Source organism: Prosopis cineraria, unplaced genomic scaffold (genome assembly GCF_029017545.1).
Source record: "Prosopis cineraria cultivar Desert tree isolate PC_DT_omini unplaced genomic scaffold, ASM2901754v1 PC3, whole genome shotgun sequence".
NCBI classification, from domain to species: Eukaryota; Viridiplantae; Streptophyta; class Magnoliopsida; order Fabales; family Fabaceae; genus Prosopis; species Prosopis cineraria.
In genome coordinates, this window is record NW_026555334.1 from 34,651,646 (window position 1) to 34,667,998 (window position 16,353).

Genomic DNA, 16,353 nt, shown 5'->3' on the forward strand with positions numbered 1-16,353 from the left:
CAGATGGAGCTTAGGAAACCGAGAAGTGTCATTATGGAAAATGCGGGGGATTATGGTGTCATTATGGTAAATTTAAGTGGGGACATTACTGGCTTGCTCCCCAAGCCAAACAGATGAACGTTGCTAAGATCGCTGCATTCTCTATTATACCCCTCATCATTTCGCACATGACGCTGGCCTGCGAGTGCGAATGGGCGCATGCAAAAAAATTAATTAAAAAGGATTTACAGTTCACCCAATGTCAACATGTCGTTGTAGTATAGTGGTGAGTATTCCCGCCTGTCACGCGGGCGACCCGGGTTCGATCCCCGGCAACGGCGAGATGTTATTTTTATTTCTCTTCCGGGTGACTTTCGTCTTCATGCCCACGGCTTCTCCATTTCAAAGTGGCACGCGTCAGGTCTGATAGCGACGAGAACAAAAACGACTCCGAGGTTTTTTCCCCCTTCGATTTGCATTTCAATTTAATTCTTCCTCTTTTTTTTCTTTTTAATAATTCCATAAGAGGTATCCGCATTGTTATTGGAGCGGACGCTCTAGCGAGGTGCCTGTAGATTTATTAAATAATAACCATTCTTTCCATCAATCACAAAGAAATCAATTAAATTGGGGATGATGATCACCGAAGCACGATTAAATTTTGTTCTAATATTAGCCCCAGAAAGATGTATCACGGGATAATCTATTCATAAACAGAGATGGAAAATAGAAAATGATTCTAGATTTGATTCATCTTCTTATGGTGAGGTTACACAAATTCCTCTGACAATTATTGAAACACCTGGATGCCAATATAAACAACTTTCTCCTCTCTTTTTTTAACTTTGATAAACCATGCCAAAATCATACATATAAACAGCAGGTGAAGGCCTTTGGACGAACCTTATTTTACAATAGTATTACATCTCAGCAACCTCAACCCCAAAACCTTTTTTAGTATCTTTTGGATATCAGTCAGAAGAGAACTTAATGTTAAAAGATACAGAACATGCAATTCTTTGATTGAACATGGATGCATGGTACCTCCCCGGTTGCTAATTGCTACTAAACTCAAGTATCTGATGATAGTTAACATTGCTTTATTAAGAATCTAGTGGTGATATTCGGTGAATCTGGTTTATTCAGGTTGCCTGAGTGTGATTGTGATGGCCCCAATGGTGAGATCATGTCTCTTGATCCATCAGTAGCAGTGGTTAAAGCAGAAGAAAAAACTTTTAGGCCTGTCTTCCATGTCATCTTCTTTTGAGGTTTCTCCAGAGTCATCTCTCCTGGACATTAAAGCACTTGTACCAGGAGATTCTGGTGGCAGTACAGCGTTCTCAGATGAAGCCATTCGCATAAGAACAACAGGCTCAGGGGGCGAAATAGTGGAGAGATATCGAAGAAGCATCTGTATGATTTGACTAAAATTTGGTCGATCATTCGGATCCTCTTTCCAACATGAAGTCACAATCAGAGCTAAATCCTCAGGAAGGTCTTCAGCACTTGGCCTTACATTCTGAAACAGTGAAGTAAACATTCCATATCAATAAAATATGTAATTTTCTGTGTTTTTGTTCTACTAATGAAGTTCTCAGATCATTTAAAGTAAAGCACTAGAGTGATGTACCTTAAAAGCAGCTGCATATGCTGCCTGTAGATTAGACATGCCTTCAAAAGGCAACTTGTTATGGATGAGCTCCCATAAAACGATTGCAAAACTGTAAGCATCCACCTTATGATTATAATGCTTCTTCTCGCCTTGTCTCAGAGTGACAGTGCTGTAAAGCTGCCATTGAACCAGGGAAGTAATGAGGAATTTTCTAATGAGAACCACCTAAATGGAAAATTAATAAAATGTTTAAAATTTTCCAGAAAGAAGTACTTCAGGAGCCATCCAGCGATACGTCCCTGTCTCGGCAGTCATCATCTCTGTTAATGACTCTTCTCTGGCTAAACCGAAATCAGCAAGTTTAACTGTTTTATGATCTGCTGTCAAGATCAAGTTCTCTGAAAACAAATAGCAAAAACGCTATTAGAATTATCCTCGCTTTTCTATCATTCATCAAGAAACGAGATTGAGAGTTGTGTTATTGACATGTTCTATTCCTCACATTATCATGTAGCCTCTACTCTCAATCGACTTAAAACCAATGACCTACAACACTTAGGGAAAAATAAGGGAGATGTGGACACTTAGGCTTGGTTTGGATGGAGGGAAAAGTAGGGGGGGAAAAGGAGGATAAAATACTAGGAGGAGAAATTTCCAAAAATAGTATAAAAAAAAAATTGTACTATTTTTAGAAATTTTCCCTCCTTATCTTTCTTCCCATCGAAACAAAGAGTTAGAATAAAACCTATCCGTGCATGAATGACCTGAATACTGTAATTCTTTAGATTACAACTCGAAACACATAGAAGAGACAGCCCAAGATCAATAACCAAATGGAAGCAGGGTTTCGATGTGAAACTTCAAATATTTGCTCTTCTATGATTGTGCTAAAACCTAACAGATGATACCAGAAATCACATGAGACAAGCACTGGACATGCACTTGTTACAATCAAAGGTCTATTTGATCATCATGATCTTCATGACACATGCGCACACGCACACGCACACGCGCAGAGAGAGAGAGAGAGAGAGAGAACTCATAACTGAAGTAAAGGTGCAGGCTTGGATTTTCAGATCAACAGTCAACAATAACTTTACAATGAAGTAACAAACAAGTATCCAAAAAGAGATCAAATAATCTGTGGTGCATGGCAACCAATAAAGATAAGAAGTCATATTTCAGTTTCTTAAAGGTCTAACTAAGGTCAGTTATCCCTATCAAGTGACAACAGTATCTGTATCTTACTCACGATTCAAGTATTCACTAAATCAAACTAGTGCAAGTTTTCAATCTTCTTTATAAGGTCCTATCAGCAAAAACAAAGTATGATTTAGAAGCACGGCATGCATGGAGGCATACCAGGCTTAAGATCACGGTGAATGATCCCATGGGAATGTAAACATTCTATTGCTCGAGCAATATCAAGAGCAAATCCAACTGCCACGTGCATATCCAAGCTCTTTGGGCGCATATTCAAGAGAAATTTGCGTAATGTTCCACCTAATAGAAGCTCAGTCACTATCACCATGACAGGCTCTTTGCAGGCACCGATAAACTAGCATCAGCCACAAATGGACGCTTTAGTGAGATAAGTTTGATGCCCAGTTGGCTAGCTCAACAAGCTCAGCATGTTTTTAAGATCCAATTCACCTTAATTATAAGTCTATTAACCATCCCATTTACTACTTATCAATTTTACATTGAAATAATTACTGTTTAGGTTCTTGGATAACAGATCAACAACCTTAACCAGATTTTTGTGTTGAACTCTCGATAACATGGCAACCTCTCTGGCAAAACGAGCCTCTCTCCTTGAGATCTCTTCTGGGGTTTCTCCCTTATTAATAATCTTAACTGCAACATTCTGATTTTTATATCTGCAATCAAGAAAACCCGCAACAATAAGGCACCAAACCAGAAAATAATCAGATCATGAGGATGCAGAATACGTATAAGATATGCCGTACAAGCTGTGACTATGATACGATTGTTTTAAATCTAGATAAGAATAATGGTAGACGCAAAAGAATAAGCAAGATATGACTGGCTTATAAATCAAAACAAATTCCGAGACGATTCTGAAGAACAAGAAGGGAAAAATTTCATGACAGAGGGAATCAAAAACCAAATTTGAGTGCTCAAACAGAAACGAAAATCAAACAATTGAGTTTGACTTACTTTCCTTCGTACACTTTGGCATGTGCACCTTCCCCAATCTTTGGCCCAACAAATAATTGCTTGGGATCTATCAACCATTGAGCATCTAAATTGAACTCACCAATCGAGTGAACCTCATTGCCAGATCCCATTTGATTCCCTCGAGAAGATGTGAACTAGCAAGCAACACACTACACACACTTATAACAAACAGAGCATACCCGTCTCTGCATTACACGCATGAAGCAGACTAACAATTCGAGACTAGGAAAAATCAATTGGAGCTCCATGATAATGTAAGGAAGCCATCATTTTTGGTTTGACAAGAGAAATGTACAAGTTCGTACCCAGGGCAGCTTTCCCTATAGGGCCAGTAAGACCTATCCCCAAAATCACGCCCTTAGAATATTAAAAATTATCAACATGTGCCCTAGTTAGGAAGGCAGAGAATAAAAACCCACATGCTTAGAGGCACTCACCAACAAACCCAGAACTTAGAATAAGCATTAAAAACAAATCAAAGATCCAACAGGCTCTGTCAGCAGCAGCAGGATACGAAAAAAAAAAAAAAAAATTGGACAGAGAGCAATCGAGGAAAGAGATAAGGGCGAAGGAGAGCTTGTATGGAAGGTTGAAAGAGACACCAAATACCAACGACCCAGATTGAGAGTTGGAAAAAGTTGGAAGATAGATATGTGGTGGGCTAAAGGCTTCCTTTTTATTTCCTTTTCTTTTCCAAAATGCAATCTTCTTCTTCCGCGTATTGAATTTCCACTCTTGTCTTCGTTTTGTTATTGTTAAAGTAACATAGCGTGGCCCCGGGAGGAATTGAGCCTCTGTCAGAAACAGTGTGCACTGAGCTTAGTTATGGAATTAAGAATTGATGAAAAAAATTAACCAGAGTACTGTTTTTGAGGGAAATTTCAGATGCCATGAATAAAGAGAATGATCGGCTATAAACCTGTGTCAATAATTGCCCGTATAATTGATGACTGAATGATAGGTTGGTCAATCATCTTCAATTGCAATTTTAAACTCGAAAGTGATTGGTGGGTGATTCACGAAAGTGGGTTAATCTTTCGTGGTACTGAAAACTTTTTTATTTTTAGTTGAACGGGTTGACGCAAGTGGTAAAAAATTTCGGTCGCTGTTTTTTTTTGGGGGGGGGGGAACAATGGTAAAAAATTCGGGAGAAAGACACCAAAGTTGGTCAAATTCCGCGGACGTCTCTTCACATGGAACCAATATATATATATATATATATAACAAACAAAATATTAGTTTTTGGGTAATTTGTAATTTTTAAAGCATAATTAATTATTATAGTACTAAAGTTATGTGAGAAAATATGAACTGAATATGAATAATGCCCAGTATTTATTAAAAATTTTGAAATCTGAAAAATATTGACATGTGATTTACTTGCCCTTTTTTTAAGGGGGGAAAAAAAACCTTAGGCATATATAGTTATGTTTTGCTCAATTAAAAAATGGGTTTAGGTAAGAAAATGTGATTTCATTCGTTCGAAAATGATTTTTTTTTTCATTTTAGCATGAGAAAAGCTGAGGTAAATTACTAAATTTTTGAGAGAAAGGGTATGACATAATTGTTGAGACCGTTGACCTCATGGAATCTCCATACCCTGTCGGTAGCCTTACTTATAAGGTAATAAATATTAAATAAATAAATTGCACTTCAAATGTGTCCCATCAATTTTCCTTCTTGTTTTAATATTTTATAAATTGCACCAACTATTTAATCAAATCATTAATTACTGTATGTATAAAATATCTATGAATCTATCTGTCGTCGAAAAAAAAAATATTTATCTGTCAAAAACTATACATACATGTCTACTATTTTCTGAATCACTAATAGTAAAATATATATATATATATATATATATAGTAAGAATTTTTCCACCTGCTACAACAATTTAACTTCTTCTGCAATTATTGAGGGCCAACATTAAGATTAAAAGAAGAAGTCTCGCAGTTTAATAATTGAAATGATAATTGAAGCTTTAATTTAAAACGTCAATGTACAATTTAAATCTCAAATTATATGTTCAGGAGTAATTTAAATTTTCAACTCGAACATTTTAAATTTTAAATAATTAAACTTGAAGTAATTTCATTCCAACCATGAATCATTAAATTAAAATAAATATCCATTATTTTTTTAAAAAAAATGATGTCCAATGTGCAATTTTTTGACTCATACACTGCTTTAAAAAAATTGCATATTGGGCTCTATTTTTACAAAAAAGTAATAAACTTTTGTTTTAATTTAATGATGGAGTGACACTGCCTTGAATTTAATTATTTAAAATTTAAAATATATCAAATATAAGTTTAAGATTTAAATTGTCCATAAACTTACAATTTAAAATGTAAATTATATATTAAGCCTTATTTAAATATGAATCATTTCCTGTTGTGATTATATCATCAATACTTATAAAAATTCACAATAAGACTCACTGTTCACAAGTTATAAGCTATGCAGCTTACTTTTCATGTAATAAAAAGCTCACAATACTTTAATGATATGCAAAAAGGAAGAGGAATGTTAAGGTTTGGAAATAATGTATGATATATGAACGTTTATTTATTTGATCAGTTGAGGCGGGCTGTTTTTCTAAGCCATATGAAATGGTAGAGGGGTCATAAATCCATGATATTAAAATTTGTGTCAATCTAGTGTATTGAATCAATAGATCATTGAATTAATGTCCTAATTGGTTCAATAAAATATTTTGTAATAACCAATTTGATTACAATTTTAATCATAAATTTTTTAACTAATATCTTAACTAATTCAATGATTGATTTAATTTTCAGCATTCTCCACTTGTGCACATAATGAGAGAGGGATGAGAAAATATGCTGATTAATAATGTTAACACCCCACCAAATAAACGGATCTAATTCTAAACCCACCAAATTAATCAGTGAAATTGTGTGTCCTTTGGTGGTTTTCGTGTATTAACAACAATTAAGTCATATAACATGTGAAATTTGAGTTATTCAAATCTTATAGTTATCCGTACCATACTTAGACATGCACTTTCACATGTTCACGCAAAAACAGTGCATGATAAGGGATCTCGTTTTTTTTTTTTTAAAGAGTCATTATGATAGATGTCATGATGTGTGTGGGTCAAACTTATCATACAAAATTACACTCATGTTTGCCATATTTTTGGATCTATGCTAAGTGTGCTAGAGATCAATTGATCTCAATGTTATCAATGGTCAATTATTTTAGTGGCAAAATTTTCCTCTTTTTGAAGGATATTTTGGTTCAAACATGTTTGGATTAAAATATGAAACGTTGCTCAAATAGATTACAGGACTAATTCGGTTGAGTGACTGAAGCGTCAAGCCTAATATAAACAAAAGAAGCCGGCCTCAATACTCAATAAAGGTCACAATAAATAAACATATCAAAATTCCATCAATTGTAAATATTAGACTGTTGGCACGAAAGACACAATTTCAAGTAATGCCAAAATTTACGGGCTTCATGCTCAAATATCTTAATAAAACGGGCTGATTATTAAAATGGAGAGTATGGAATAAAGACCATGCCACAAGTTTTGCAAAATTCCTAAATTTTCGACAAAATGTGTTAAGTCTTAAGGAAGAGACCACCATCATTTTAACACTATAAATAGAAGATGAAAATATGAAATAAACTAGTTAACATTGAATCAAAGACTCGCATTTTATACTTTTTATCCTTTTAATTTATCAGTTAATCTTTTAGTTTAGACTTGTAACTTTTCTGCATTTCAATAAAATCAAATATTTATTCTATTAAAGTCTTATATCTTTTATATCTGAGTAAACTGTGATAAGGGAGCTCGAGACCCTTTTGTTATCAACTGAAACTCAACATCTCTTACACACTTAATATTTGTTGTTCACCATGAACAGAACCCAATACTATCAGGTGTTATGTGCAAGTGTGGATCTCTCTTTCCTATAGGAAAGGCTAGATTAAGGGTAAATTAAAACAAACGATCTCAATGTTTTTTTTTTCAGACACAAACAGGACTTACAGTGATTGTGAGTATCTCGAAACTCTTTATCACAATTTCCTCCCAAAATGCAAGCTACAAATGAATGAAATAAGGTTTAGCCAAATGCAAATGCAGAAGGGAATTTTATTGCATGGATATTAGAAGTAAAATGCATAGCATCATCTACAATATGTTGGAGGATTTAAAGTAGAGACGAAGAAATTGAACAAACTAGAATGTAACGATCTAATTATAAGGAAATGCTAAATGAGTTGGGTGGTGATGGCTTTTCCTTATTTATTTTAAAATTAAATACTCAATATTTTAAAATAAAAATTCTTTCGAAAGAAATTTTTTTAAAACTAACATTCATTACTTTTGAAAAATTTCAAGCCTGATGAGACAATTTCGAAAGTAATTTTGGTTATTTAAAAAAATAAAAAAATAATTTTTTTTTTATAAATGAAAACAGAAGGAGTATTTCATTACTTGCACAAGTAAAAGCAATGAGAACTGACAGGCAAGCCTAAAAGTTAGTAACGTGACAATATACAATGAGAAATGACAGCCTTGCCTGTAAGTTACCTATACAATACTACAGAATTAAATCTTTGTTCTTCCTTGAAGGCTTCAGAGAAACTTTCTTCTCATCCTTCCGAGGAGTTCACCGTTGCCTACTTTCCATCCATCAGATGGTCACTCCAGTGTTCGTCTAAGGTGTAATCAAACTAACAATATTTACTACTCTGGCACAGTGGTGAGCCCCCACATTAACTCAGTGCAGAGTATGATCATATCAGAAAATAGAAATAACGAAACTGATCAAGATCTTGTTAACAGTAGAAGGCCGATCTCTCAGATTCTCAATCATTACCAAGAGGATCCAGCACGGTAAAAGTACTAATTTAATCATCACATAAGCATAGCAATTCCATGAGCTCAACTGGTGAAGCCCAGATGGGAAGATTAAACACTGTCTGTTTAAACTGTTGCTCTTGTTTGTGGCATATTGCTTCCGCTACGTCGCATAAATTTGATATATTATGAATTATCGCTTCTTGGGCTTGCACCTGTATGGTGAGAGAGTTGTTACTTGCAAGTCTATCATAATGTGATCTCTGCATGTAGCTTGAGATAAATTTCCCTCCAACTATAATTAGAAAATATATTTGCGCACTACACTCGAGCTCTCAAAGTTAATAATAGAGCACCTGGCATAGTGCCTTGGCATTTCTCTTGCTACAGTACAGGCGCTGGGTTAATTAAATCACCAAAGGCAAATATAAATCAAAAGAAAAAGGAAAAGAAAGTGATGGGATCAGTGGACGAACAGGCAGTGGGATCATAAGCAAGATAGAGTTATGAATTGTGATTATTTTAGGGCCATAGAAATTGGCAACTTAGATAACTAAAGTAGTTTCGAAAGATGACAGCTAAGGTAATAATCAAGATTGCGCAGCTGATATATTCTTCAACCTATCACCGGAAATCGGCGCTCCCAATAATCAACAGCTAAGAAATTTCTTCACTAGAGTGTTTCGGACAGGAGGAAAAAAAAAAATCCAAATCCTAGCTAGTTCGCCTCCTGAAAATTGCAAATGTAAAGCCCCAATTTCCAATTCTCCCTCATAGCAACAATTTCAGAACTAGTAAGATGACAACTTAGAATAACGCATCCACGGTGAAAGAGTATGATTACCTGCAAGAGAACGTCATCTAGCACAGATTCACCAACAGAATCTAACGCTAAGGGCCTCGCCTGCTCTTGTTGCCTTCTATACTCAAGGGCGGTCTCTTCCAGTGAGCGCAATGTGGCGGACAAGAAATCCCAGAGATGGATCTCTGAGAGGTACCTAGTTTTCAGCTTCAGGAGGGTATTCCTCTTACGCTCTCTCCGCTGCTTCTGCGCTGCCTCCTGAAACTGATCCGCGTCTGAAGTGGAGGATGGATGAGGCACAGTTACTGTGGGGTCAAGATGTCGCTTCTTGCGCTTGAACACAAAGCCATCGTCGTTATAGAGCTCCCAGTCCTCATCTTCCTGATATTGTGGGGCCGAACCCATACCAGACAATTGTATAGCAAGATTCCAAGTTCCAGGAGTGGAGGTAGAGAATGAGGAGTTCAAAAATACGGGAGCGCGGGAATTGGTATTTATGCTCTTATTTTGCATTCGACGCTCTGGGCGGATCGTCGTTGCGACATTTTCTTTCGTTTTTTTTTTTTTTTAAGAAGTCGTTTTGGCTTCCCCCCACCCCCCCGGTTACGATATTCCCTCCTGTCCTTACTTTTAGGAGCTGAAGTGGAGTTTTTTCAGAGACTAGAGGGGTTGATTTGAACGCCACGTATCATAAGAATGTAACAATTGTAGCTTTGGAGGATTTACATGACACTCTAAAAATGATATCATTAGCATAATATATATATATATATATATATAGTTTCCTATCATCATAAAGGAATGCACTAAGGAATCCCTAACAATATAGCTCAAGCTACTAGGTCAAAATGACTAGCTTGTAGAAATTCTAAAAAGCTAAACTCGCTTTTTTGGCTAAGACATCAGTGCATGACCCTAACTAGCCGAGGAGTTAGAGGAACCGCTTTGTAGTGCCTGAAAATAGGCCGTCTCTGCATTACCCATTCTGTCTCTGAACATTTCCCATTCTGCATGGCACCTCGCTCTCACCTGATGCAAGTGAAAACTATACATCAATCTTCCACATTTGAATGTAAATTTAACGCTAATTGTTTAAAGATAAACATGAGACAGAGAAGTTCATCACAGACCCCTTCCCATGGAGCCTTCTCGCCCTGTGCTTGCCCCTGTCGCAAGAAACCAAAGACTGCTATAAAAGACTCTATATAAAACCTTAAATTCCAAAACAGAAGGCTTCGTTACCTGATCCCCAAGCGAAGGAATGCCTTGATGAACAATCCACTGAGTATCTACTACTCCTATTTTCTGATGGGGAGGCTGTTTCAAACCAAAATAATTTCATTATACCTAGTTATAGGAATAAGAATATTTTTTTTTAAGGAAAAAATAAAGGCAGGCAAACTACTCACGTCCACACATCTTCTGAGAGCAAAATCTAGACCCCATCCATGAATTAGGTCATTCTACAATGCAGGAGGTCAAAAACAAGTGAGATAAAAATTGAATATGAAGTGAAAATATTACAAAGGACGTAAGTATGCATTCTTTATACCTGTATCATATGCCACACACAACGCCATGCATCTCTGGAGAATACAGGAGCCATGATTTCAACAAATCTGAGTATTTCAAAAATCATTGTCAGCCTCAGGTATGCAGAAACAGGAAGACTGGTTAAGGTCAATAAGAACTAAAGCCTGTAAGATTATGTTCACATACGCAGCACAAGGTGGCAAATGCGGATCAGGACACCAACCATCTCTCTCCTCAGCATTCCTGCAAGAAGGAATAATTATAAAAGTATAATCAGCCATGATTACATGTTTGACAGGCTAGAAATAGGAGCATGTTAGAAAGGTCCCACTAACTTGTGGACTTCGCTATCATCTCTTCTCTTTGTCATCTGCCATGTAATATCTCTATCCGAATCAAGACCAGGCTGTGAAACCTCCAAACCATGTTTCCTAACTAATTTCAAGTACCTGGAATGGAGAGGTCGAGTTGAAAAAATTTCAATGCACCCTTAATTCCACTAAATGTTTATGGTTTTGATGCTTACTCCTCTGCATCAAAATGCTCCACGCCAAGATCCTCGTCCCAAATGAAGACGTAGTCATAGGGTGCCACGATGTCAGGATGCAGAAAGCGTTTAGCAAACCACCTTGAATCAAATTTCAGGATGTTTGTCAGAAATCGAAACGTAATGAAAAAGGCCTGGTAAGAGCTTGTAGCAAAACAATGAAACAAAATAAAGAAAACAGGACCAACCATTTAGATTGCTTCGGAGCACTTATATGGATCGCCCGCTTGGACCACTCAAACTGGTCCCACTCACTAGTCCGACCATCATAGTGAAACAAAACAATGGTGAAGTTCTTGGAGAACTGAAAATTTTAAAGTTGAAAATTCAAGGGAGTAAAACGAACTTAGAACACAGTTAGGAGGACGGGTAAAGAAGACACGTTGAAGCAGGGCAGAATCTGAAATAACCTTTTTCACTGCGGCATCAATATTGTCTTTCTGATCATAACCAACAGTGAAAGTTACAAGATACCTTGTTTCGATGGCTAGGTCCTGTCACGTCCATCAGAAGAGACATTAAAGAGGAGAAAAAAGTGTAACTCATAATCACAGGGAAAATCTCACTGCTGAATCAAAGGCATGATAGAATATGCACACCTCCTGTTATCAAAAACAAAAACAAGAAGAAGAAGAAGAATTGAAGATACACACCTCCACGGGCTGACCCCATAATCGACGAAGATAAAGATCTGACTCAGATTTGACTATATCAGGGGGTAACCTTTCAGCCCCTCGAGGATTTGTGGGAACCCATATCTGCATCATAATCAAGTGTATCCAGTTAATCATGAGCTCAATAACTTTGAACAGCCCTTAAACCTTTGCACCGCAGAAAAACCATCAAACTAGAGCAGAGAATAATACATTGGCCTCGTCATATTTTTGAATTCCATTAAAAATGCTTCTGTCACCGCTAAAAGAAGCCCACGCATCCCAAATTCCTTCGGTTGAAATACGTGAATAACCGTCGTCCTCAATCTTTGTGAGATCAATTGATGGGAAAAGGCCAGATCGGAGAGTTATCTAACAATTAGACATTAAACAAAAACTGTTAATTCTGGCAGGCACACTTGACCTGCTATTAAAATAAACATAACATTGTTGTGGAAGATTATACACCTTAGCTAATGAGAGTGTTGGAAACGAAATTCCCAGAAGGAAGCCAAAAACAACTCCAAGAAAAACTGTTACAGTGAACTTCATTGTCTCATTAGACTTTCTGGAATTTCCACTGCAGGACAAATAGAAATTGAAGGGAAAAGTCAATGAAATTTTCCTTTGTTTCTTCTATTTTGCGTGATCTCAAAGAAGATTGTAGAGAAAGAAGCTCATGCTATGGAAACAAACACCCGCTGCCGCACATTCAGACCTGCGTAAAGGACTTCCCATTGAACGTGCTGATGCCTTCCTTTCACATGCAAAGCCTGAATATTCGACCCCTGAAAAAGTAACGCTTATCAGCAGACTGAGAGTATATATGATGTAAATCATGATTACCTAAGTCCTTAAAACCTTGGAAAAATCTCAATATAGCACGCTTCCATGTCAACTCCATCCCTTCCTTATAAAGGCGTCGAGGTTCGTCAATTTTAAAGACACAGTACACGCCGGTTAACTCATTTGATTTTAATAAATATTCGCGAACCAGGATGAAGCTGATGAGGTTGCGTTATTTAAGTACAAATCTGAAACTACAGAGCCAATATTGAATATGCATTCAGAAAAACCATGCAAAACAGAGATGCAAAATTCAAGTAAAATGCGGAACCACCGGATGGATTATCGGAGACATGAGCCGGTTATACATATAACCTTGAAAGGGTTGTTGTGGCTTTCCGGATGGTAGAGGAGAAGACGGTGAGAGGAAGAATGGGATTGATCAACCGGTGTGGCAAGTGAGATGTGCATGAATCCGTCATGAATTTGTTTTGTTAGTTAGTGAGTGGCATAGCGAAAGGCGCCAAATCTGTGTCAAATCGGCCGGCATGCAGAGTCGATGAGGCCAAGAGAAGGAAATTCGGCACACGCAGATAGTACCTCCGGGCCTACCCATCAATTTTATCCCACGACCCCACACCATTTTCATGTCTCCTTCCAAAACTCCCGTCTTCCTTTTCCATGAGTGTTTGGGAGTTCGCTTCCCTCCTTGAGGAAGCCACCTCCCACAAAATATTCAGATTTAATTCGGTATTTAATATTTTTTATTATTTATATTTTACATTTTATAAATAAAAAGATTATATAAATTATAAAAAATTTAATAAATTTGTCCAGCCAGAATTTAATACGAATAATTCACATTTAATATAAAAAAATAAAAAAATTAATATTAAATTTGCACCATTCAAAATATATTTGTATAGTAAATTTATAAAAATTTTAATATTAAATATGAGTTATTCATATTAAACCTTAACTATTTAAACTGACAAATAGATTTATTAAATATTTTACCATTTTTTATAATTTTTATTTTAAAAATGTAAAATAAAAAAATAAAATACATTAAATCTAGAGTGTTGAAATTTTTACAGACAGTCTATACTATTCACCGGAGGTGGAGTGTTTGTACGTGTATGTATATAATTAGAATTATAAATGCGTTTTCTGTAATAAAAAAAATATTGTTACCAACTTATTATTTTCTTGACCGACTTATTTTATTGTAATTTTTATTTTTATTATATACTAAATACAGTTGCTAATAATAATATGAACAAAGAATCGTGTGGTCGGTATGAATTTTATTTATATATATATATATATATATATCTGTGTGTGTGTGTGTGTGTGATAACAGTCATATATATTAATCTTGGGGGGGGTGGGGGAAGTGGTGTCATTGCCGTCAACCAATAGTACAAAAACCGTTACATTTGAGTTTTATTATTTATTTTCTAAAATTTAGAATTTCAATAAATATTTTTATAAAAATGGATATCTGACGGAGGGGATGGGGAAACCACAGTTGTCAGAATCACAGCCCAACGCAAGTGAATTTTCCAAATTTTTTTTAAGTTTTTAGAGATCCTGTTTGATATAATGAAAAAAATATTGATAAAAATGAAAATAGATATGAATGTGAAAATAAATTAAAAATAGATATGAGATTTAAAAATATATTTGGTATAACTATAAAATCATATATAATTTTTACGAGTAAAGATCATGATATTGAAAACTGGATCGGACCGACTACCTAGTCGCCTTTTCAATCTAATTTTGCTATTTGAAGGGGAACTAAGTGACTCGGGTTAACCCGGGCGACCCGATGTTAATTAGGATCAACTCGTCCAACCCCACGGGTCAAGCTGGTTGGGCAAGTTGATATATTTTTCAAATTTTGACCCTCAAAATGATGTCATTTTTAGGGTTAGAATAAAAAAAATTAAAAAAAAAAAGAAACCTAGAAAGTTAGAAAATGGCTGAACCTTAAATGTTGAAATGTAGATGCCCTAAAGCTAAAATTCAAGTCTTGATCTCTTAGTTTTCTGCCTCTCACTTACAGATTCTACTCGCAATCTCTCATTCTCTATCTTCCACCCTTCACTCTCAGCTTTCGTCTTTGACCTCATCTTCTACCCTTCATTCTTGGCTTCTTGTACAATTGCACTTGTTTCTTATCGATCTTTCATCATTGAGCTTTAGGTGTCTCTTCTTCTTCTTAAGTGTATCTTATCGCATACTCGCACCAATTCTCGCTCTCCCTCCCTCGGTCCCTCCCAGCTTCATGTGTATCTTCTTCTTCTCTCCCTCCCTCCCTACTCGATTTAGGTGTTGGCATGTTGGTGTTGCTCTGTATCTGATAATCCTAGTAGTTTGAATGCATTATCCTAGTATGTGTTGATTTAGTATGGTCATTGATTCGATTACTTGGTCTATATCACCATCTTAGTATGTTTGCTTCCAAAGACATGTTCATTCGATTTACTTGCTTTGCTTATGATAATATTTTAGTCACTTGATGCGTATAAATGAGATGGCATGCATATACTTATACAATTTTAATAGGAGATCAAGTGATTCACATTTGGATTAAATTTAATGAACGGGTGAGAATCCTTAAATATATTAAATGTGATTGATAAGTTAATGGTTGTCATTCCACTGTCATTATTTGAGATTACGAAGTTTCCGTTAGATGATATACTATTGTACTGATTTATCTTATATTAATTGTTGGAATGGTGTTGGAACTAAGTTTGATTATTTGAACATATTCCCTCTGCATCAAACCCAAATGTTTATTTGTATTGAAATTATTGTAGCTTGCAGATCAAAGTTATATCATGGATATTGGAAGTAATCCTAGTAGTAATGGAACTGAGAATCCCACCCTCAATTCCAATAATCCCCTTGCTATAGTCATAATGACTCAACATCTGGGACCCCATCAATTTTGGGAAAAAAGATTCTGCATGGGTACATGTTAACTTAAGAAAATAGGACAACAAAAATGTGTATACATGTCTTTATTGTGCATTAAGTTATAAAGGAGATGGAATAAATAGATTGAAGCATTATCTTGCTGGTATATTTGGAAATGTAGTTTTTTGTAGCAAAGTTCCTTACGATGTTCGTCATCAAATGCAAGAATCTTTGAAAAGTTTGAAGAAAAGAAAACTTGCTGATGTACAAGCAGACATGGGGGAATATGTATCTAATGCTATGGAACTAAATGCTCTTACTCCATCTAAGTCAATCCCTAAGAGTAGTTCCAGTAAAAAGAAACCTCATACTATTTTAGTTGAAAATTATTTTTTCTCTAAGACAACTCCGAGTTCCTAACTAGGATCAAGAGTGTATTTATGACTAAAGAAGCACAACATGATGCAA

General features: G+C 35.8%; 2 protein-coding genes and 1 non-coding gene across 6 annotated transcripts; 1 reads left to right on the forward strand and 2 right to left on the reverse strand.

Annotated features, from left to right (window-relative positions):
* The first annotated feature begins 248 nt into the window (after window positions 1–248).
* On the forward strand, window positions 249–320 carry TRNAD-GUC (transfer RNA aspartic acid (anticodon GUC)). Its single transcript has one exon. It is a non-coding gene; the product is annotated as a tRNA-Asp (tRNA).
* Window positions 321–706: 386 nt separating this feature from the next.
* LOC129306962 (serine/threonine-protein kinase STY13-like) lies at window positions 707–4,444 on the reverse strand. The gene is made up of 6 exons (XM_054947790.1): window positions 3,773–4,444; window positions 3,339–3,471; window positions 2,954–3,149; window positions 1,865–1,989; window positions 1,610–1,768; window positions 707–1,498 (listed from the first exon to the last, which is right to left on the reverse strand). Exons 1-6 carry the CDS (start codon window positions 3,901–3,903, stop codon window positions 1,181–1,183), a joined length of 1,062 nt encoding a protein of 353 aa, XP_054803765.1. The 5' UTR covers window positions 3,904–4,444; the 3' UTR covers window positions 707–1,180.
* Window positions 4,445–8,328: 3,884 nt separating this feature from the next.
* On the reverse strand, window positions 8,329–13,417 carry LOC129306957 (uncharacterized). 4 transcript variants are annotated; one of them, XM_054947785.1, is made up of 16 exons: window positions 13,330–13,417; window positions 12,887–12,956; window positions 12,637–12,748; window positions 12,382–12,540; window positions 12,169–12,273; window positions 11,926–12,009; window positions 11,704–11,819; window positions 11,495–11,596; window positions 11,304–11,417; window positions 11,155–11,211; window positions 10,988–11,054; window positions 10,845–10,898; window positions 10,678–10,752; window positions 10,566–10,601; window positions 9,478–10,464; window positions 8,329–8,848 (listed from the first exon to the last, which is right to left on the reverse strand). In XM_054947785.1, exons 2-15 carry the CDS (start codon window positions 12,904–12,906, stop codon window positions 10,351–10,353), a joined length of 1,215 nt encoding a protein of 404 aa, XP_054803760.1. In that variant the 5' UTR covers window positions 12,907–12,956; window positions 13,330–13,417; the 3' UTR covers window positions 8,329–8,848; window positions 9,478–10,350. The 4 variants fall into 4 exon arrangements, with proteins under 4 accessions (XP_054803760.1, XP_054803761.1, XP_054803759.1 ...); XM_054947786.1 differs by having other exon boundaries at window positions 13,289–13,401; XM_054947784.1 differs by lacking the exon at window positions 13,330–13,417 and adding an exon at window positions 13,030–13,277.
* Between the last annotated feature and the right edge of the window lie 2,936 nt (window positions 13,418–16,353).

Coding starts and splice junctions, on each gene's coding strand:
- LOC129306962 (XM_054947790.1), bottom strand. CDS start 3,903: ATGGGATCTGGCAATGAGGTTCACTCGATTGGTGAGTTCAATTTAGAT. Junction 3,472..3,772: donor GCCAAAGTGTACGAAGGAAA/GTAAGTCAAACT, acceptor TCTTGATTGCAG/ATATAAAAATCAGAATGTTG. Junction 1,769..1,864: donor ATCGCTGGATGGCTCCTGAA/GTACTTCTTTCT, acceptor GTTCAATGGCAG/CTTTACAGCACTGTCACTCT.
- LOC129306957 (XM_054947783.1), bottom strand. CDS start 13,008: ATGATTTACATCATATATACTCTCAGTCTGCTGATAAGCGTTACTTTT. Junction 12,749..12,886: donor ATGGGAAGTCCTTTACGCAG/GTCTGAATGTGC, acceptor TTTGTCCTGCAG/TGGAAATTCCAGAAAGTCTA. Junction 12,010..12,168: donor TATGGGGTCAGCCCGTGGAG/GTGTGTATCTTC, acceptor TGGACGTGACAG/GACCTAGCCATCGAAACAAG.